Source organism: Pristiophorus japonicus, chromosome 20, assembly GCF_044704955.1.
Source record: "Pristiophorus japonicus isolate sPriJap1 chromosome 20, sPriJap1.hap1, whole genome shotgun sequence".
NCBI lineage: Eukaryota > Metazoa > Chordata > Chondrichthyes > Pristiophoridae > Pristiophorus > Pristiophorus japonicus.
The window spans coordinates 16,702,946-16,724,844 of NC_091996.1; the positions used below are offsets into that span (position 1 = coordinate 16,702,946).

General features: G+C 39.2%; 1 protein-coding gene across 6 annotated transcripts in view; it reads left to right on the forward strand.

The window, feature by feature from the left end:
* Positions 1 to 21,899, forward strand: part of fnbp1b (formin binding protein 1b) — a 337,119-nt gene that overhangs the window by 252,739 nt on the left and 62,481 nt on the right. For 5 of the 6 annotated variants that reach the window (XM_070863799.1, XM_070863797.1, XM_070863796.1 and 2 more), the window contains one exon: positions 3,225 to 3,407. The exons of the other annotated variant lie outside the window; for it this stretch is intronic. In XM_070863799.1, the coding sequence (XP_070719900.1) occupies positions 3,225 to 3,407 (183 nt within the window). The remainder of the gene's footprint in view (positions 1 to 3,224; positions 3,408 to 21,899) is intronic. 6 annotated transcript variants of the gene reach the window in all.

The following is a 21,899-nucleotide window of genomic DNA, read 5'->3' on the forward strand; positions in this document are numbered from 1 at the left end:
GTTTTCCATGCCAGTGACTAACAGACTAACCATATTTATCTACATCATGTGCAGCAGCATGTTTTTTAAACACTCTTTTTACTAAACATAATTATAACTTTATTAAATGTGGGGCAGTCATTTTGTACTTTTCTGTGATTTAATTTTCTCATAGGTTTTATCAGTTATAGTAAGTAGTATGCCAGCGTAACCTCTATTTTGTATCCTAATTCATGATCAGAATATTAATATTTATCAAAAATTAAGATTTACGAAATAAAAGCCTCAAAGAAACATACAATTCCTCTCAGACAGCAAAAGAATACATACTTTGGATGAATTTTATGAAAAATATGATTTCAAAATAAAATTTACTAGCATGAGAGAAATCAATATTACATGTATGATATTGTATCCTTCTAAATCTTTATGTCACCTTCTCCAGTGCCTCTATATCTTTTTTATAATTTGGAGACCAGAACTGTGCACAGTACTCCAAGTGCGTTCTAACCAAGGTCCTATACAAGTATAACATAACTTCTCTACTTTTCAATTCTGTCCCTCAAGAAATGAACTCCAGTACTTAGTTTGTCATTTTATGGCCTTATTAAACTGTCTTGCTACTTTATGCATCTGTACCCTTAGATTCTTTTGTTCCTCTACCCAGAGATCCCTACCTCATTTAGACTCTTATTTTCCAAAGTGTAGGTGGCTTCCTTATTCTTCCTACCAACAGGACAGAGGGATTGAGGGTGGGAAAGAGGAGGAAGCCAGTCTCCTCAGTTACTATCAAGTGACTCCTGCGAGCTAGACTACATGGACAGGTGATGCATAATTAGACACTATAGGCAAATATCTCTGAGCCCTAAGTGCCGAGCTCAAATGAATAATGTCATTTGGGCACAATACCAAAGGCCTAGCAAGCACAAAGAAACATGTATCTCCAAGAGAACAAAAAGAAAACTGGGGCAAAAAAGTAAGAACACTCAGAAGAAAAGCGATCCTAACCATTAATTTGATTTCCCTATCTGCATTGATGAACAATGTTGGACACGTTAACTGATTATTTAAGTATGCATTGTTTGAGCTGGGATTAGTAAGCCAAGAGCACATCATGGATTGAGCTGGTAATGCAGTGAGATGGGAACAATGAGTGTAAGGGCTTCTAACCCTGCAAATTTGGTGGAGTAGGAATTCAGTGATGAGGAAAGAAAGAAAGACTTGCATTTATAAAGCGTCTTTCATGACCACCGGATGTCTCAAAGCGCTTTACAGCCAATTGAAGTACTTTTGGAGTGTAGTCACTTGTAATGTGGGAAACGCGGCAGCTAATTTGCACACAGCAAGCTCCCAAAAACAGCAATGTGGTAATGAACAGATAATCTGTTTTTAGTGATGTTGATTGAGGGATAGTAGTCAAAATAATACCATGGAAACAGACGGGACCTCGGTTTAATGTCTTATCCACAAGACGGCACCTCCGACACTGCTTCAGCACTGCAGTAGCATGTCAGCCTAGATTTTTGTGTTCAAATCTCTGGAGTGGAGCTTGAACACTCAGCGATGAGTGTGCTACCCACTGAGCCACAGCTGACACTCGGATATCTGTTGGAGGTTAGTACAGAAATTGTGCTTTTTATGGAACTGAAATTTAAGTTTACGTTTTAACTTGAATAACTGAAGTCAGTTGTTCGTTAACTGTCAGTGAACTGTAACTCGGTGACTGACCAGGCATTAATTAGTGTGATTGGGAGCTTGAGGGTTTGTGTCTGAAAGGTATACCTGTATAAAGGGAGGTAGTTGCAAGAGTTTCAGCTCGAGCAAAGAGCACACCAGAGTGAGCTGATAACCAAGTGAGGTGGGTACAGAATGATTGCAGGGACCTCTGACACTGAGAGTGGGGAAAGAGCTGCTAAATAGACGAGCTGATATTATACGCAAGATATATAAACTTAAACATAGAACAAGCTAACTAAACCAAAACTGGCAGTACAGAAGTGGACAGTGGTGTGCCATTCCTTCAGGATTTAGGAACTTCAAGCACCAGGTGGTGACTCAGGCAAACTAGTCTGTGAGACGGGTCAACAACTCGTATTGCTCGAGCTCCAAATCGAAGAACTTCAGCAAATTTAGACAATGCAACACTTAAGGGAGGGAGAGTGGTTACTGAATCAAGCATTTGAGGATAGTCACATCGATGAGATATAGGGAGCACGCAGTGAAGGATAAAAGATGGAATAACTACCCAAGCGGTTTTATATTTTTATTTTTTTACTAGAGAGGTTTTCCATTTTTATTTAGTTTTCCTTGGCTTATCCCTTGTTACATTGAGCCAGAAGTCATTGAGTATTAGATTTTCTACATTCTTAAGTCCTTTGCAAACCACTCACTTTAGCCAGAGGAATCTGTTCCTCGGAGAGTCCAGTTCATGATGCAGGCCTGTATCCTTTCTACCCTAAAGATTCTCCGACTGTTGCCATTGGTGCTTATAAATTAAACTTAGATTTTATATATGTGAAACCCTGAATAGTGTTTCTAGATGATCTTCGCCTGGATATGAATCATGTCATTTGATCTTGACACCCAGGATCAAAGTATCAGAATCATATTTCTTCTTCCCTCTAGGCTAAAATACGTGGGTGGTTTAAAATCGTAGCTGGGAGGGAATTTTTGCTGTTGCTCCCACACAAACATGTTTTTTCTATACACTTGTTTTTCTCCACTGGATATAAAAAAGTTTTTTTGTGTGAATGAAGACCTACCTCCACAGGTACCTGTCACCGATGGTGCTTACCGTCACATCATTAGATTTTGGAACAAAGCACAAGCCCTGTGAGGACATGGATTCATAGCTGTCTGTTGATTTCCCTTATGGCCATTTCAAGTGATGTATATTACAGCCATTATCTTCTGTTTTGAAACAAAAAAAGAATGCTGGCATATCTACTGAAGTATAATTTACAGAAGTTGAGGTGTGCATGGTTTGCAGAACTGTAACTACTTTTGCATGAGATTTCTATCAAAATATTCTTGTTCTCTGGTTTCACCTCATTCTTTCCATTATTTATCTTGCATGCTTTTCTTTCATTAACACTGTTTTCTTTATCTTATTGTATCAATGGGGCTTTTTTGCAATATCATGGCTTAAATATTTTTGTTTATGTGCTTTTGTGGTTCTTATTTCTGTTCGCTTTTTTCTCCTTTTTTTTATTTTTCCTTTTTACTTATCCATCTCTTACTCGTAGCTTATGTCCCTTTTGACATCTCCTCATCAGCCCCCTCCTCCTCCCCCTTCCTCTTCCTCACCTTCTGCTGTTCCAAATGGCCCTCAGTCTCCCAAGCAGCAAAAAGAGCCCCTCTCCCAGCGCCTGAACGAATTTATGACCTCCAAACCTAAAATCCACTGTTTCAGGAGCCTAAAGCGGGGGGTAAGTTCTCTTCCATCTCTTTGTAATTCACTGTCAACCTTTGCACGCCTCTTTTAAAGTGTGTGTGTTTGTATGTGTGTATATATTAGATATATATGTATATGTTCCTGGCTGAAATTGTAGAGCACTTTGCAGCTAGCAAATTATGTCCTTTTTTCTTCTCTCTACGACAATGCTTAAAACTGTGCAGAAATGCAATTTAAGTTTTGAAATACTTTTTGAAAGAGTTTCTAAAAGGCTTTTATTGGTTTGTTAATCTAACAGTTTTACACTGGCAGAATGTTCAGTAACCAGAGGACACGGATTTAAGGTCATTGGCAAAAGAGATGAGATGAGATGAATTATTTTTTCGCAGCGAGTTATGATGATCTAGAATACTCTGCCTGAAAGGGTGGTGGAAGCAGATTCAGTAGTAACTTTCAAAAAGGAATTGGATAAATACTCGAAGGGAAGAAACTTGCAGAGCAATGGGGAAAAAGCAGGGGGGAGTGGGACTAATTACATAGCTCTTTCAAAGAGCCAGTACAGGCACCATGGGCCGAATGAAACATAGAAAATAGGTGCAGGAGTAGGCCATTCGGCCCTTCGAGCCTGCACCACCATTCAGTAAGATCATGACTGATCATTCACTTCAGTACCCCTTTCCTGTTTTCTCTCCATACTCCTTGACCCATTTAGCCGTAAGGGCCATATCTAACTCCCTCTTGAATATATCCAATGAACTGGCATCAACAACTCCCTGCGGTAGAGAATTCCACAGGTTCACAACTCTGAGTGAAGAAGTTCCTCCTCATCTCGGTCCTAAATGGCTTACCCCTTATCCTTAGACTGTGACTCCTGGTTCTAGACTTCCCCAACATTGGGAACATTCTTCCTGCATCTAACCTGTCCAGTCCCATCAGAATTTTATATGTTTCTATAAGATCCCCTCTCATTCTTCTAAACTCCAGTGAATACAGGCCCAGTCGATCCAGTCTCTCCTCATATGTCAGTCCTGCCATTCCGGGAATCAATCTGGTGAACTTTCGCTGCACTCCCTCAATAGCAAGAAAGTCCTTCCTCAGATTAGGAGACCAAAACTGAACACAATATTCCAGGTGAGGCCTCACCAAGGCCCTGTACAACTGCACTAAGACCTCCCTGCTCCTATACTCAAATCACCTAGCTATGAAGGCCAACATACCATTGCCTTCTTCACCGCCTGCTGTTAACCTTGATGCTAACCTTCAATGACTGATGTACCATGACACCCAGGTCTCGTTGCATCTCCCCCTTTCCTAATCTGCTACTATTCAGTTAATATGCCTTCCTGTTTTTGCCACCAAAGTGGATAACCTCACATTTATCCAACTATACTGCATCTGCCATGCATTTACCCACTCACCTAACCTGTCCAACTCATCCTGCAGCCTCTTAGCATTCTCCTCATAGCTCACACCGCCACCCAGCTTAGTGTCATCTGCAAACTTGGAGATATTACACTCAATTCCTTCATCTAAATCATTGATGTATATTGTAAATAGCTGGGGTTCCAGCACAGCACCCCACTCGTCACTGCCTGCCATTCTGAAAAGGACCCATTTATCCCGACTCTCTGCTTCCTGCCTGCTAATCAGTTCTCTATCCACGTCAATACATTACCCCCAATACCATGTGCTTTAATTTTGCACAACAATCTCTTGTGTGGGACCTTGTCAAAGGCCTTTTGAAAGTCCAAATACATCCACTGGTTCTCCCTTGTCCACTCTACTAGTTACATCCTCAAAAAATTCTAGATGATTTGTCAAGCATGATTTCCCTTTCATAAATCCATGCTGACTTGGACCGATCCTGTCACTGCTTTCCAAAAGCGCTGCTATTTCATCTTTAATAATTGATTCCAACATTTTCCCCACTACCGATGTCAGGCTAACCGGTCTATAACTCCCCGTTTTCTCTCTCCCTCCTTTTTTAAAAAGTGGTGTTACATTAGCTACCCTCCAGTCCATAGGAACTGATCCAGAGTCGATAGACTGTTGGAAAATGATCACCAATGCATCCACTATTTCTAGGGCCACTTCCTTAAGTGCTCTGGGATGCAGACTATCAGGCCCTGGGGATTTATCGGCCTTCAATCCCATCAATTTCCCTAACACAATTTCCTGACTAATGAGGATTTCTTTCAGTTCCTCCTTCTCGCTCGACCCTCGGTCCCCTAGTATTTCCAGAAGGTTATTTGTATCTTTCTTAGTGAAGACAGAACCAAAGTATTCAATTCGTCTGCCATTTCTCTGTTCCCCATTATAAATTCACCTGATTCTGACTGCAAGGGACCTCCGTTTGTCTTCACTAATCTCTTTCTCTTCACATATCTATAGAAGCTCTTGCAGTCAGTTTTTATGTTCCCAGCAAGCTTCCTCTCATACTCTTATTTTCTTCCTCCTAATTAAACACTTTGTCCTCCTCTGCTGGATTCTAAAATTTCTCCCAGTCCTCAGGTTTGCTGCTTTTTCTGGCCAATTTATATGCCTCTTCCTTGGATTTAACACTATCCTTAATTTCCTTTGTTAGCCACGGTTAGGCCACCTTCCCCATTTTATTTTTACTCTAGACAGGGATGTCTAATTGTTGAAGCTCATCCATGTGATATTTAAATGTCTGCCATTGTCTATCCACCGTCAACCCTTTAAGTATCATTTGCAAGTCTATTCTAGCCAATTCACGTCTCATACCATCGAAGTTACCTTTCCTTAAGTTCAGGATCCTAGTCTCTGAATTAACTGTGTCACACTCCATCTTAATAAAGAATTCTACCATATTATGGTCATTCTTCCCCAAGGTGCCTCGCACAACAAGATTGCTAATTAGTCCTTTCTCATTACACATCATCCAGTCTAGGATTGCCAGCCCTCTAGTTGGTTCCTCGACATATTGGTCTAGAAAACCATCCCTAATACACGCCAGAAAATCCTCCTCCACCATATTGCTACCAGTTTGGTTAGCCCAATCTATATGTAGATTCAAGTCGCCCATGATAACTGCTGTACCTTTATTGCACGCATCCCTAATTTCTTGTTTGGTGCTGTCCCCAACCTCACTACTACTGTTTGGTGGTCTGTACACAACTCCCACCAGCGTTTTCTGTCCTTTGGTATTCCGCAGCTCTACCCATTAAGATTCCACATCATTCAAGCTAATGTCCTTCTTTACTATTGCGTTAATTTCCTCTTTAACCAGCAACGCTATCCCACCTCTTTTTCCTTCCTGTCTATTCTTCCTGAATGTTGAATACCCCTGGATGTTGAGTTCCCAGCCTTGGTCACCCTGGAGCCATGTCTCCGTAATCCCAATTATATCATATTCATTAATAGCTGCCTGCATAATTAATTCGTCCACCTTATTACAAATACTCCTCGCATTGAGGCACAGAGCCTTCAGGCTTGTCTTTTTAACACACTTTGTCCCTTTAGAATTTGGCCTCCTTTTGTGCTGTAACATTTATGATTCTATAATCCTCGTGTTGCATTTAATTGATATGGTCTTTGGGACAAAATTAAAAACGATCTTCAATCTTTTTAAAAAAAAAAACAGTGCCAGTAGCAAACTTAGTATAGTGGTTACTACAAGGAGCTCCCTCTCTGTGCTGTGCTGATAGCTAAGATAAGTGATGGGGGGCTGCTATAGTTGGCCTTCATGTCATGAGCTAGAAAGGGGGAAGAAGACGGGATTCCTACTCCTGCTCGCTTTCAACTGTTCTCTGCTAGAACGTCCTTCAATTTAATGACATTATTTGCTTTAACATGGATGCATCTCATGATGAAATAGACTGCTAACACTTACTATCTAGGGGCAAGTGAAAAATGGGAATTTGGGCAAGATAATAGTGGGCTTCTGTCTCTCATGGAACTATATTCCAGGATGAGTCAGCACCTTCAAGAGAGGAGAATACTTTGGGGTGGGTAAGTATTAATACATAGTACGTTAGAACTATTTTAGTGGAAGGAAATGGATTCAGTCTTTATCAGATTAAATTGGTAGAACTCAGATATAAAAATGTTTAATACAAAACCAAAATAAATTATGTAAGAACTAGTTGCTGCATTTCTCTCGTGTATCTGTAGGAGATTTCAATCCTCTGCTCTGTTCAAAGGGGTTACATTCAACAACGAAAGATAACACTTATGATACATGCACAATGTTTCTTCTACAGTATCATTAAAATATGTCGTATTCACACCATCACTTCAGGCCTACAAATGTTTTTTGAGTATGGCTGTATTTTAACTGTGTCCCTTTATTGTGCCTTAACTACTATTCGCACTTCTTGCAAAATACATATTTTCCTGCTTGTTAATTTTTGTGTGTCCTGCCAGATGCCATAAAGTGCATAATACTTTATGGCATCTTCCAGAATAAAGGAAATATTTTGAAGAGTAGAATCATAACAAGGGAAGAATAAACTGAGGAATGTATTAAAAGCTTAAATTGCATTTCATGTTTCCACAAAGGAAGTTTAGGACAACATTTTTTTTTACTCATTTCTTTTGCTTTCAGTTAATTTCAGTGCCTTCATACAATCCGGAAAAAAAAGCTTTCTTTACACCGAGAATGGATTAATGTAAAGGTATAAGTAAACTTAGGCCACCAAATTATACAGTGGTTGCATCATTATGCTTGCATTTATATGAACCACCTGGCCTCTTCCAAAGAATTTAGCATCTTGCAATAAGATTTTCTTACCAGAATATTGAACATTGACTGAGCAAAGTGATTTGCAAAAGAACCTTTAGTTCATACTCAGTACTTGAAAGATAAAGCCAAAATTTAGATTTTTGACCAATCCAAATTAAGCAGCTTTCACATTGCATTTTGATTGCATTGAAAATGTATTGTTTTTTAAAAAAATGGTCCATTTATTTTAAATAATTTTTCACCTTGTGCAAAAAATAATTTTTCAGCGCTGTTCTAAAAAGGCAGTTAACTTTACTCTGTTCCCTAGCCTTAGTTACAGTTATAAGAATCTCTTTTTACAAGCTTCATTATTTTTTTGTAGCTAATCCATCCAGAACTTATTTCTAGCAAAATGCTAATATTTTCTAGTTTATCTACATCACAGTCGGTAGCCGGATTCGCCATTCTGTTCCATTTTTATCATGATCTGTCTCAATATCTATCTATTAGATACCAACACACCAGTGCAGCACAGATAAGGAAGCTATAGTTTTTAAAAGAGAGGAGTTAATTTTACCAGCTACTTGGGTAAAGAATATATACCTATGTGATTTGGAATGTCAGAACCTTGTACTGACTAAGTTCAGAAATCACTGAAGGATGGTTGAGTCTGACTTGAAATAAACACAGATGCGCAGCAAGTATGCTGAAATATAGCCAATTAGTTACTCCCAGTTATGACTGACTGTTCATTCCACGTGGAACCACTGCAGGAGAGGACTGAAATTTGCCAATGTTAATTATTTTCCAAAAGTAACAGATTCCAATTCTGGAACCCATTTCCAATTACTTGCATTCTTTTGTGGGTCTCTTTCATTAACTCTTATCATTTTTATGAGTAGAAAAGAAAACGTGCAAATAAGAAGTGGTAGCTCCTGGCAAAATTCACTGCAAAAATAAAATAGTTGGTGGGATCTTTTATTTTTCAGCGCTTGGGGAAAAATAGAGCCTTAAGAGGTAACCAATGTTGCCAAACTCACTTTTTCAGTTAATGATGTCAGTATATTTTCGAGTACAATTTGCTGTAAATTGGTTTATTTTTGCGAGAGCAATCATATGAAAAATGCATATGGCTTCAATTATGCAGCTCACCATCTTTGCTATTGCATTGTGCAAAACATTTGAAATGGTTACATTTTTGGAACTAAAAGGAAAATAAGAAATTACTGAAAATAAGGCAAATAGCAACTTTGCTTTTAATTGATAATTAATGGACCATTTTTAAAAATTGAACACAAGAGCCTCACTCCTTTTAATACTTGTGTCCTAAGCTACCTTTCTGACACTAATGTTTTAAATGTATGAACTTTTTTGTGCCTGGTGTATCTCTACAGAAGTCAATGTCTGGAACTTTCTATGCGTAAAGCTGAAAATTATGTGCAATTTGTTTTTGTTTTTGTTTGTTTTTACATTTTTCCCTGTTTGATTTTACACATTCTACATAGCATTATATAATGGGATTTCTAGTTTAAAAACAAAGAAATTTTCAACATTTTGATTAGAGCATTTCAAAGGTTTCGTAATATCCACAGTGTCTAACTTGTAAAGAACATGAAAGGTAAAAATTAAGAATTACAAAATATATTTCCTCAATCAAGGGTCTGCACAGTGTTTTGAAATAAATCACTGCAAAATTTCTTTGGTACGATGTCAGAAAATTCCACCAGCATATTTCCAACTTGCAAACAGTAGTGGTGTGTACAGATGCCATTATTTTAGCACAGTGTACTGGTTAATTAGCAACATTGGCAATTACCCAACATAAAATGGTCAGCTACACAGTGCAATGCATCAAAAAAAGCTAAATATAATGACCACTTAACTTGAGTCCTGCAGAAATCAATAAACTCAGTATGAGCTATAACACAACCTGAATTCCATCCTGAACACCCTCGTATGCATAGTGTCTTTAAATTATAAGTGTAATAACAGAGCGTACATTTGAATTGAATTATTTGTTGGTTGTAGTATTTTGTTGGCTAATACCTATAGAAAAAGAACAATTGAAATTGATAGACCTGTGGAAGGATTTATCATTTAAATCTTATGGTGAGAAGCAACTTAAAGGGAATAATGTCAGTTACATCACAAACACTGAGGTTAAATGTGTTCTTGTAAAGTACATTAAGGCATTAGCTGGATGTAGCATGTCAATTTGACTGCACTCCTAGCTGAAACAGGCTGCCTGCATTTGCTACAGGTACTCTTGAACCTAAAGAAAGAAAAGAAAGACTTGCATTTCTATAGCGCCTTTCACGACCACCTGACATCTCAAAGCGCTTTACAGGCAATGAAGTACTTGAACCCACAACCTTCTGACTCAGAGGCGAGTGTACTGCCCACTGGAGCCACAGCTGACAACCTATCCAAACTTGGCTCGCTAAATATGCTGCAGTATATCCTCCAAAGAATTTAGCCTTCTACTTCTACAGTCCGATCTTCCAGTTTCCTAAATTATTCAGAATCCTTGCTCTTAAGATGAAAGGTTTATTTCTCGAGCAGGGAACTTAGAAATAATTACCTTCTGTGCACTGTTTCCTGAAAATGCTTTGCAAAATTGTTAATCAGAGTTATAACAGAACTGAGTTAAATGACTTCTATCAAAGCTCTGAGTGCCACAGGGCATTAGGGTATTATGATTTTGGCTGTAACATCAGACTTGTGATAAATTTGTGGCCAACTGCATATGAACTTTATTCTGCATTTCTTCTTGCAAGTGTTTTACCTTCTTAACAATCACTACATTTGAAAATAAATTTATTCTGTGAAAAGTTTTGAGCTGTTTTGGTGACTGAAGCTCCATAGAAAGGGAAAGATTTTTGTTAAACTTTTTCAACTAGGGAAATTACTGCACAGACATTTGGTTCCAAAACAATTGTCTGGAGATTTCTATTTTAGAAACATAGAAAATAGGTGCAGGAGCAGGCCATTCGGCCCTTCAAGCCTGCACCACCATTCAATAAGATCATGGCTGATCATTCACCTCATACCCCTTTCCTGCTTTCTCTCCATACCCCTTGATCCCTTTAGCAGTCAGGGCCATATCTAACTCCCTCTTGAATATATCTTAATGAATTGGCATCAACAACTCTCTGCTGTAGAGAATTCCACAGGTTAACAACTCTCTGAGAGAAGAAGTTTCTCCTCCCCTCGGTCCTAAATGGCTTACCCCTTATCCTTAGACTGTGACCCCTGGTTCTTCTTACCCCTTATCCTTAGACTGTGACCCCTGGTTCTGGACTTCCCCAACATCGGCAACATTCTTCCTGCATCTAACCTGTCTAGTCCCATCAGAATTTTATATGTTTCTATGAGATCCCCTCTCATTCTTCTAAACTCCAGTGAATACAGGCCCAGTCGATCCAATCTCTCCTCATATGTCAGTCCTGCCATCCTAGGAATCAGTCTGGTGAACCTTCGCTGCACTCCTCAATAGCAAGAACATTCTTCCTCAGATTAGGAGACCAAAACTGAACACACTATTCCAGGTGAGGCCTCACCAAGGCCCTGTACAACTGCACTAAGACCTCCCTGCTCCTATACTCAAATCCCCTAGCTATGAAGGCCAACATGACATTTGCCTTCTTCACTGCCGCTGTACCTGCATGCCAACTTTCAATGACTGATGTACCATGATACCCAGGTCTCGTTGCACCTCCCCGTTTCCTAATCTGCCACCATTCAGATAATATTCTGCCTTCACGTTTTTGCCACCAAAGTGGATAACCTCACATTTATCCACATTATATTACATCTGCCATGCATTTGCCCACTCACCTAACCTGAGCTGTACCCTGAGCCTATATTTTACTTCATACCTGCTAGAAATAGGTGATTAGTGCTCCATCAAACTGGGCCAAATGCAAATGCTAAAATTGCTATCCTGCCCTATAGCTCAACGGGAACATTAAGAATGTGGTTCAATTCCAAGTTTCCCTTTCACATTGGAGGGTGGAGGAAATTGGAAAGTCGAACTTACCTCTTTGGCTCTGGTTCTGTTAAACCAACCAAATTCAGCTAAACTTGGTTCACAGAACATATCTCTGATGTGAACAGAAGCTGTAAAATCTCCATCCTTGATTGAGGAAATGATGTATTTAAGGCCTACCCTGTATTTTACTAACTATATATAGCAGGTAAAAGCTAGTTTTGAATTGCTGGCTGTTAACACAGATGTGTTCTTTCCCACAAACGCGTACCTCAGACTCGGTCTTTCTATTTTCACAAAGAACTGATGAAGAGGACATTAGGGAAACCTACTTATGCATATGAGGCGAGGGAGTTTGTTGTAAGTCTATGTATGGTGACTTGCCATACATCCACCCCACAGTTATTAGCCCCACTTACACAAGCAATTAAGTCAGATTTTTAATTTTGTTTCATTCTATTAGAAATGTATACTTAATTACAAATATATAGCACTCAATAGACAGAACGTACGTTACTATGAAATGTAAAATAGCATATTTTAAAATTTGTTAATGGACAAAAGCTTATATGGCCTGCACTAGTTATAATGCAAAAAACATCAGGAATTATACCCATCAAGAAGCCTCATGTGTTAAAGGAAGTTATTGAGCTCTGTTGTCACTGCAGTTCACAAAAGAACAGTGCATACTCTATCATAACTGGCCTAATTTTTATATTTATTTTGTTGAAAACTTTTTGGTGCAAGTTCATTTTTGCTTATTTTTAAGAAAGATTAATGACCCAGAATGTTGTTTTCTGGATAACCTTTGCTGAGTTAAAGTAACATGTTTATATACCTCGATTAATAGATATTGAAAATCAACTGAAACAGTTTATGTAATGCAGTACTGTATTGGGTTAGGTCACAGAGGTATCACCAAAATATAGTTAATTTGAAATCAAATCTGAGAATCTAAGTAACTAACAATCTCATCAGACAATTAATATAAAGTATCATACTAAAATTGCAACATTTTGGCATAGTGCATTGGATCATCAGTGTGCAGCACTCTTGTAATAAGACAAGGGTTTGTGCCTCTGATCCTTCTCAAACTGGTTATAAGAACATAAGAAATAGGAGCAGGAGTAGGCCATTTGACCCCTCAGGGCTGCTCTGCCATTTAATAAGATCATGGCTGATCTGATCATGGACCTAGCTCCATTTCCCTGCCCTCTCCCCATAACCCTTTATTCCCTTATCCCTCAAAAATCTGTCTATCTCCGCCTTAAATATATTCAATGACCAGCCTCCACAGCTGTCTGGGGCAGAGAATTCCATAGATTTACAACCCTCAGAGAAGAAATTGCTCCTTATTTCGATTTTAAATAGATGGCCCCTTATTCTGAGACTATGTCCCCTAGTTTTAGTTTCCCCTGAGTGGAAATATATTCTCTGCATCCACCTTGTCGAGCCCCCTCATTATCTTATATGTTTCGATAAGATCACCTCTCATTCTTCTGAGCTCCAATGAGTTTCGGCCCAACCTACTCAACCTATCTTCATAAGTCAACCCCCTCATCTCCAGAATCAATCTAGTGAACCTTCTATGAACAGCCTCCAATGCAAGTATATCCTTCCTTAAATATGGAGACCAAAACCGTACGCAGTACTCCAGGTGTGGCCTTACCAATACCCTGTACAGTTCTTGCTTTCATTCAGAGACCAAGTGCTTTCCCACAGAAAGGAACTCCAGAAGAATCGCTGCCTTGTGCTTTTCCCAGCAGTCAGTCTCAGAATAGCATTTGCAGAGATTAGGAACAGGTAGCCCCTTGGCTCGGGTTAACATGTGGCTTGTGGAGACCCAGGGAAGTGAGAAAATGACTCTCAACAAAAATAATTTATATTATATTTTATTATTGCGTAAGCATTTTCAACAGTTAGAACAGCCAGCATGCTCAGACCAGACAGTAGTAAGCCATTTTGAACATGTTCCAGCTGATATGAAACCTGACTTTCTATCCCTGCTGAATTTACCTGTAACACCCATCCCAACCAGCTAGACTGGCAACCACACCAACTCCGCACAAAAACCACAAATTCCATGAATCTCAAAAAACAGCATGAAATCCTACATGATTGTTCATTTCTGAGATAGCTGCAGAACATATTTATGCATACTAAATATTATTAGTCATAAAATCCATTATGACCAGTTCACTTCTCTGTCCATGTTAATCTTGCTTGTCCATGTGTCAGATTGTTCTATACTTTACAGTGCAAGATTGTAAATGACTCGCTTGCACTAAATGCCCACAAATTATTAATTTACTGAAAACTTGTTAATTACAGATATGGGCCCCAAGTTTCGGCCTCAGATGCTCCTGATTTTTAGGAGCAACTGGTGTAGAATGGAGTATCTTAGAAATTGGAATTCTCGGCATTTAGTTTGCTCCAGTTCTAGTCAGTTAGAACAGTTTCACTTTGGAACAGAATTTGTTTTTCAAAAGTGGGCGTGTCCGGCCACTTACACCTGTTTTCCAAGTTTCGGCAGTGAAAACTTACTCCAAACCAACTTAGAATGGAGTAAGTGAAGATTTTTGTACGCTTGAAAAAATCTTGTCTACACTTTAGAAAATCAGGCGTAGGTTACAAATTAGGCGTAGGGAACGAGGTGGGGGGTGGAGGGGGGGAAGGGAAGTCATTAAATTCTACAATCAATCCTTAGTTCTACTTATACAAATATTATACAAATAAATCCAACCTGAATAAAAATTTATAAGCAAAGGAAAGACTAAATAAACCATAGTTCCTACCTGTGTGAAAGTGCTTCAGGCAGGCCTTTCATGTTGGAGACAGGCAGGGGTGTGGCGTCTGTCTCGACGGCAGCGGCAGCAAGCAGCCTTCGAGCTGAGCTGCGGTGCTTGAGGCAGGCCTTCATTCTCTTCGTGGCTGGCCGCGAAAAAGCAACACCGGACGGACTCGAGGCCATTCGGCCATGAAATATCAGCGGCGTCAGTGGCTGGCCGGCAGCCGAAGAATCAACGCAGGACACACGCAGCTCATTAAGGTTCTTGAGGCCATTCGGCCACGCTTTAGGGGCGGCGTCCAAAGAATCAACACCTGACACACTCGGCTCTTTATGGTGCTTGAGGCCATTTGGCCACGCTTTAGGGGTGGTGTCAGTGGCTCGACGGCAGCCGAAGATACAGCAGCAGCCTTTGAGCTGTGAGGGGGACTGAGGCCATTTGGACAGGGAGAGGCAGCCACATCGACAGTTTTATATTTAAATTTGCAAAGTTGAATTGGCACTCTTATTTCTCCAAACACACAGTCCTTAATTAACATGCACCAATGCAGCACCGGTTCTGCAAGTTTAGCAGTGAAAAGCTGAACTCACTGATTTCAGCAGGTAATTTATTCAACAGTGCTGCTAAAAGCACTCCCTCACACACAGAAATATCACAAAAATTAAATTACAAGCCTTTGAAGGGGACCAAGAAACAAATCTTCACTTTTTCTCCAGTCCTTTTAAAAATGGCCGAGTGCCAATGTTTGTTTGATACTGCGCGCACGCTCCAACGCGCATGCGCAGGGTTGCCGGCACCACGAAGGCTCATTTAAATTGGACCCGCCCCCCACTACTTCCAGAATCGGCGCAAGTGTTTGGCTCCGCCCCCCGCTGAGAAGTGCGCGCCGCGCCAAGCAGAGTTAGAGCTCCGAAGAGCCGGAGAATCTCGGAGTTTTTTTTAAGTGCACTTTTAGGCGCGAAGAACAGGCGTCCAGCTCCGAGGTGCGCCATCGGCGCGGGCCGAAACTTGGGGCCATGGTGTGGCTAGTTGATGATTTCTAATTTAGTTTACAGAAATCAATAGTGAGTTACAGTGCCAGGAGAAAGCACAGTCTGATGCATCATTTAGCAGCTTTTTAATTAATTAGTTTGAGCTTGTAGCAAACAGAATTATAATGATATAAAAACAGAAAATGCTGGAAATACTCAGCAGGCCAGGCAGCATCTGTGGAGAGAGAAACAGATAACTTTTCAGGTCGATGACCCTTCGACAGAACCCAGTTCTAACGAAGGGTCATCAACCTGAAACGTTAACTCTGTTTCTTTCTCCACAGATGCTGCCTTACCTGCTGAGTATTTCTTGCATTTTCCGTTTTTATTTCAGATTTCCAGTTTCCGTAGTATTTTGCTTTTGTATGATGATGTTACAAATTTTAAGTTTTAATGCATTTTATATCTGGAATGTAGAAACTTACAAAAATGCAATTGATTTTTTGTCATATTAACCTTATAAAACCTCTTCCAATCATTTCTTTGCCATAAATAGTGGCTTTAATTTCACTTTTGTTACAATGAGGTATTTGCTGCTTTGTTTTTAGAAAAAAGTTGTGCAACAAATGTGTTTAAGGAAAAAATAGAATTTAAAAGAAAAACTGACATGTCCATCACACATGTAATGTGTGATATGTAACTTCACTAGTTTGTGCATATGGTTTTAAAAAAAACTACAGTTCACAATAGTGAACAATATTTAATACTTTCCTAGCAAAAGATTGACAGGAATTCTATTGTGCCCTTAGTTGTTGAGGATTATCATATACAAGTCGAAATGGTAGCAGTTGCTTCCCCTTTTTTCCTTGTTCAGAAAGTACATTGGCACACCTGAAAATGCATTCATTTTGCTAAGGACTGCTAACACACATGTTAAAATGGTGGTATACTCCATGTTCATCAATGTAGATAAAAACCATTACATATCTTAGACAGTAGTTTTGTATATGTGAAGGAACATAGGTCCAAACTACCAAATGTAAAATATTGGGGGAAAAAATAAGTTATTGAAAGGCAGGTATGAACGAAAAAGGGATGCGCAGGAGTAGAAGAGAGAAACATAAAATTACATTGAATTTACAGCACAGAAACAGGCTATTTGCCCAACTTGTCTGTGCCAATGATTATGTTCCACATGCGCCTCCTCCTGCCTTACTTCATCTAACCCTATCAACATATTCTATTCCTTTCTCCCTCTTGTACTTATCTAGTTTCTCCTTCAATGCATCCATGCTATTCGCCTCAACTACTCCATGTGGTAGCGAGTTCCATATTCTAACCACCCTCTGGGTAAAGAAGTTTCTTCTGAATTCCTATTGGATTTATTCATAACTATCATATTTATGGCCCCTAGTTTTGTACTTTCCACAAGTGGAAACATCTCTACATCTACCCTATAAAACCCCTTCATAATTTTAAAGATCTTATTGAAGAAGGAGCCTCACTCCCTGCAGTAGATCTAGACGAGTAATCACTTGTTACTGTTTTGGAGGCGCATAATTTAGATTTCTACATTTCGCACCCCCCCACCCCGTCCCCCCTAAAGTTCTCAAACATTCGGACTGTTGTTTCAGACTCCAGTTGGGTTCACGCATATGTTTGTGTGTGTTGTAATTTGCTGAGATAAAATGACTATTGCACCGTACAGTCTGTTCCAGGGTAACATTAATCTTGATGAGCAGTGGTGAGTTTGGGAGCGCCATCAGTAACCAGAAGCTCCTGGCTTGAAAGTAGACTACAACATGAGAAGAGACAGAATCCAAAATAGTTAACTGACAAATGAAGAGATATGGGGAAATACTAAAGGCTGGTCGGAGCAGTCATTTTGTACCAGTTTTACTTGCACCTAGAATACTATACTTTTATTTTTTTTAAGTCTCAATTAACTAAAGGCCAGAAGTGCAGATCAATAGCAGGGTTTTACTGTTCAGTTGATGTAATTATTTTCAAAGCCAGATGATTTTGCTGGCGGAAGTATCAACAGAAATTCAGTAGGTCTCTCCCAGTAATATAAGGACACAGTAACAGTAAATGCAGAGATTGCTTTCTGCTCTGGTGTCACCGGAGCACTTGCTTTGCAGCAAATAACTGCATCATTATTGCTAATAGGCATGTGTTGCAGAAGATGTAAAATCAAAAAAATACAGTAAAGCTACAACACAAAACCACAATGCACCATGAATATGTATCTCTTTAAGAAGAATTTTGAAGAGATCTCTATATCCAAACCGTTTTATTTTAAATTAAGTTTTAATTCTAGCTCTAGCATGAACAATTTACTGAAACAAGGTAAATCTATTTGTGTAAGTGGGGTTACTGACTGGAATTCACAATAACACATGGACTTGCTGCTTCATTGTTATGTGTTATTGCTTCTTGTGGCTCCAGATCCCATCATAATTATCTGTAGAGTAGATGCTTGCCAAAGCTATACTGAGAAGCCTATGCAGGCTGAGTACAGTAAACCATAAGACTGTGATTTTGTGTTTCTCATTGTTGGTTGTTGAAAGCTATAACATCATTCTTGCTCGTTAGAAGATAAACTAATTAAAGAAACTAAACCTTAAATCAGTGTTGTATTAAATTAATGTTCCCAGATAATGGTCTCATTAGCATGCTTTCATAGGGAGAAAAACTATTAAAATGTTTATGTGCATATTTCTTAAATGGTTCAACATGCTGGCAATGTAACATGTTGCACTCTTAATATGGTAGGATATAGACTCACCTCTTTGAATGCCTATGTGTTTAAAATGTCCATCTCAACCATTTTATACTTGGTGGTATTGAACAGGATAGTCACTTTCCCACAGGCAAGAGAGGAAAATAGGTAAGTCACCTTGGGACTCAGCTACACACCTTACAGCTGGGGATATAGTGACTATGCTTCATATGCACTAGGGAATAGGGCACAACATGGAGGATCTGAAGAGAGGGAGAAAAAGAACAAATCTAACTTTCTTTCAATTAAAAACACATTTATTTTAAGATCTTTATAAATTTTAGACGGTTAATGCAAAAGATAAGAAAATAAATCCTCAGCAGATCTCTACCCTGGCAAAAATATTGATCGTTGGTTTAGATTTGAGGAGGAGGACCAGAAATACAGCTGCTTCTTTCAGTGGTTCGCCCTCTTCTCATGGCATTGGTCCCTTGCAGTCCGTCGATCACCCCTCTAGTACCTCGACAAATGAACATTGAGCCTTGATCGTGGGATGCAACAACAACTTGTATTCAAAAGCACCTTTAACATAGTAGAACATCCCAAGGTGCTTCACAGCAGTGACTATCAAACAAAAGTGAGCCAAAATAAGGAGCTACCAGGATAGGTGGCAGCATGCTGTTTGATTGTGGAGGTCAGCACAGCCAAGCCCAATAATATCCTCACCCGATATACACACATACTCATCAATCAGGAATTGCTGGATAACAGGAGCACGACATACTCCTTAGCCCAAGGATGGTGAGGCTAATTGTCGTATGCTTATTACTGCCTCAGCTGAGATGAACATAGCCCTGAATCCCACATATAGCTTTTCTATTTGGATATTGTATAGAAATATATCAATTTAGAAGGCTTTTTGTTGAGAGTAATGTTAATCTTTAATTCACAGTAAACAATACTTTACAGTATGAGCATGTTCATTGAGTAATTTATTACAATACAAAAATAACAAAACTGAGAAAGCTAATGTGTATTGAGGCTACTGTTTTCTTTTCAGTTGGGTTGTTGAATGTCTTATGCATAACAACAACAACTTGTATTTATATAGCGCCTCTAATGTAATAAAATGTTCCAGGTCGCTTCACAGGAGCGTTATAAAACAAAATTTGGCAATTAGCCGCATAAGGATATATTCGGACAGATGTAGGTTTTAAAGAGTGTCTTAAAGGAGGAAAGAGAGGCGGAGAGGTTTAGGGAGGAAATTCCTGAGCTTAGGGCCATGGCAGCTGAAGGCACGGCCACCAATGGTAGAGCGATTAAAATTGGGGATGCTCAAGAGGCCAGAATTAGGGGAGCACATCCTATAACTGAATTATAGAGAAGAAAACTCAGCTTTTTTCTTATCGTTATGCAGTGACCCCAGATGGAAAATGTACATGTTGTGAACAGAATTGCTCTAGGCTGTGATGTCACCCGTACTCAACTATATACTGCCACTCACTGTCTAGGCTCATAAATGAAGTATGCCACTTGGACAAGGGGGACAGCGGGGACATGGAACCAGACCCCAGCATGATTTCGGATTTCTGGAGAGGAGAAAAAAAAAACCTGCTTCACTGATTCATGTATCTTATTCATACCTTCTCCATTTATTTTAACGCAAAAAAAAAAATCAATGTTTTGGTCAGTTTCTGAAGTTGTTTTGGGAGGGTGTGATTTGGACTTGGGTTGCTAGTGATTCAGTATGAAGCTCGGGCTCATGGAGTGACTATTCTGGACTAGTAGCATAAAAGGCTTCTATCAGTCACTCATATGTGTGTTTTGTGAAATGTGTTTTGACAATCGCCTCCGCTGCTCATGGGTGCAAGTTGATAATGCAATTCAAATTGGAACTAAATGCTCAATCTCATGAAGGCACCATAGTATGGTCAATGTGGAAATTGGAAATTATAACAAGAAACATACTGCATACCTTGCACATTCTATTTTAAATTTTGCCCAATAGAGGCACTGGTTATGAGCCCAATGCCACCAGGATAACTACCAATGAATGCCCCCTCAAAAGGAAGGTACCACTAATACTAATGAGGCTGGGATAGAGACACAAAATTGATGCTTTTCTCTGCATTTAGCTTGTCGCATCTGACCTTGGAATAGTTAATACTGATACTGCATGCTTAAAGTGTAAAGTTTAATTTCCCAACATTAATATCCCACTTTTTGAGAGAGCAGAAAAATAATCACTAAAAACGTACATTTAAGAGGGGAGGGGGACACGGAGAAAAGATGGTTTGTGAAGAAGCCTTGCCTGTTTTATATGAAGATGTAGATGTCATTGGCAAAAGGTTTTAGGAATATTTTATATGCATGAATTGGAGGTAATGTGGGCTTGGGACAAATATTCAAGATCTGTGGGCAGCTCATGCAAGTGGGTTTCTTTTTGATATTGCAGGTAGTACCAGTTCAGTGTGATATTCAGTTCTCCCTGTGACCATATACATGGCATAAAGTGAGATATAAATCTACTTTCAAGAGTAAGAAAGTGTATTTACTTTCTTTTAATTGAAGTAAAAGTAACTCAGGCAGTCAAAAGGCTGATTCGTATGTATTCCATCTCGCCAATTACCCACTGAAATATAAGTACACCAGATGGAACTTGAAACTTGAGTTTATACCGAACCATTTCTGCTTCTGGGTATATGTAAATCAGTGGGACATGGTCCATAAAAGGATATGTCTAATTCAAATTGCAGGGCTCCCTAATTTCTGTGGAAAAAGAATGATGTCACCCTTTATGAAAATATTGAGATCATCTACAATCTACCACTGCCAGAAATCTGAAAGGACCAGCCAACAATAAATTGCAATCAGATTTATGGGGCTGAGTAATACTTGCAAGGAGTTGGGATTAAACGCAACCAACATGAGTACCATACAGATATAACAACACAATGGAGTGCATAAAAGCAATTTAAGTTAACTTGCCCTCCCTTTGGGGAAGTACTTCATTTGGGATTTCATATAGATCTCTTAAATACAGTAAGGGGTTAAACCTTATGAGGAATTGGGGATGCACGTCAGTACTTTGATCTTCCAGTTTATAATCCACATAATTGAATAGCTGGACTCTTCGTATCTACAAACAGAGATCAGAGAACATGTATTTACCCATGTTTTCAGCCGGGGAATGATGGTGCAGGGAAGCAAAAGGAGAAATCTGAAGAGGGTTGAAAAAATTTGAAACAGCTATAATAAATACTGATGCACAATTGTCAGTGTACCCTGTAACTTTTAAGAAGGCATGCTGATATGGATTCTGCTTTTGGGGCATTAATTAACAACTCTGAATTTTGTACCTGTAGTTAGAAG